The following is a 1,819-nucleotide window of genomic DNA, read 5'->3' on the forward strand; positions in this document are numbered from 1 at the left end:
CTTTTCCCTCTTCTTTTTTTAAAAAAAAAACACAAAGAAAAATAAGTGAGCAATAGTGTTTATATATATATATATATATATATATATATATATATATATATATATATATATATATATATATATATACATACATGATGAGATGAGATATCTTTTTGAGTGTCCTTGAAAGGTAATGCTTGAAAGGAATTTTTGGGGTGGTTATCTGTCCATTCAAGATATAATAGTCAATATTTGGCTTTATTGAACCTACAAACGTGAATATCTTAAATGGACAATCAGTAGTTTTAAATCGTTGGCGTAGATTTTTTTTTTAAATACTTTAATGGCATTCATTGTTGATTGATATTATTAAATCAAGTGCAGAAAGATGCAACGATTGATGAAATTATTTCAAATATTATTAATATATCAATATAGTATATAACAATATTTATAATAGCAATTGTACATATTATAGGATTTCTTTTTTATTTAAAAATATGTTTAACCACATAAAGAGGTTACACTTAAGTATAACTTTTTTATATGGTTTTTTTATATATGGTTACAATATAACTATAAACTTTATGGTTATAAGTTATTATATAATATAATTTATATTAACATTATAAGTTATATTATAATTTATAACCATAAAGTTTAAATTATAACCATATATGAAAAAACCATACAAAAAGGTTACATATATACATACATACATACGTACGTACATACATACATAAATACAAACATACATATATACATGAATACATACCTACATACATATAGTTATATACATACAATATACTCATATATACAGACTGTATGTACCCTGTAGTACCAATTGAAGTGCGAAGTTTGTTCAAACTTGTCATGTTAACAGGCATGTGCTTTTTATATAGTTCCCGCATTTATTTGTATTGTTAGAATAGGTTCCTGGAATTTAAAAATTTATTTGTAGATTTTTTCATAATGGATAGTATGGAAGGAAAAGGCTGTGCAGTTATAGCATTATTAGACGAGAAGAGAAAACCGTATCAGATTTTCAAAATGCTGCAGCATAAAGGAATATCAAAGGATTTTGTCTATCGTACTATTAAGCGATATAATGATAGTGGTTCTGTCAAAAAACGTTATGGTGGTGGCAGGCAACGCACTGCACGTACCCCCAAAATGCTTGCAGCGCTTAAAGCTCGAATTCGTTGCAATCTTAGACGGAATCAAAAAAAACTTGCCCTTCAAATGAATGTGAGTAGTATGACCATTAACAGAGCCTTGAAAGAAGACCTTAAGGTACGGGCATTAAAAATTAAAACATGTCACTATCTTACAGCCGCCAACATCAAAGGAAGACGTGAGAAATGTGCTCAACTTCTTGCTCGATATGGGCCGGCTGCTGTTAACAGAATTTTATTCACAGACGAAAAATATTTCACCATAGAGGCCAAATTTAATCGACAAAATGATCGCGTCTACGCGAAAAGTCGTGCAGAATTACCTCACCATGTTGGATATGTCACCAGACGCCACTATCCTGAACAAGTTATGGTTTGGGCGGGGGTTAGTGCAATGGGCAAAACCCCATTGCATTTTTGTGAGTTGGGAGTAAAAACAAAAGCAAAAAATTATTAGGAGGACATTTTAGAGCAGGTGGTAAAACCTTTAAATGACTCGTTGTTCAATGGGGAACAATGGTCATTCCAACAAGACAGTGCCCCTTCGCACAAAGCGAAGACAACACAGAGGTGGTTGACAACCAATGTGCCCGATTTTATCTCTACGGATGCCTGGCCGTCAGCATCACCAGATCTTATTCCATTGGATCACTTCTCAGAGAATG

The 1,819-nt window shown here is 31.7% G+C and overlaps 1 protein-coding gene across 1 annotated transcript; it reads left to right on the plus strand.

Moving 5' to 3' along the window:
- Positions 1 to 951: 951 nt before the first annotated feature.
- Positions 952 to 1,611, plus strand: LOC136083522 (uncharacterized). The gene has a single exon (XM_065802925.1). It carries the CDS (start codon positions 952 to 954, stop codon positions 1,609 to 1,611), a length of 660 nt encoding a protein of 219 aa, XP_065658997.1.
- Positions 1,612 to 1,819: the final 208 nt, after the last annotated feature.

This window comes from Hydra vulgaris, chromosome 08, assembly GCF_038396675.1.
Source record: "Hydra vulgaris chromosome 08, alternate assembly HydraT2T_AEP".
Lineage (NCBI taxonomy): Eukaryota > Metazoa > Cnidaria > Hydrozoa > Anthoathecata > Hydridae > Hydra > Hydra vulgaris.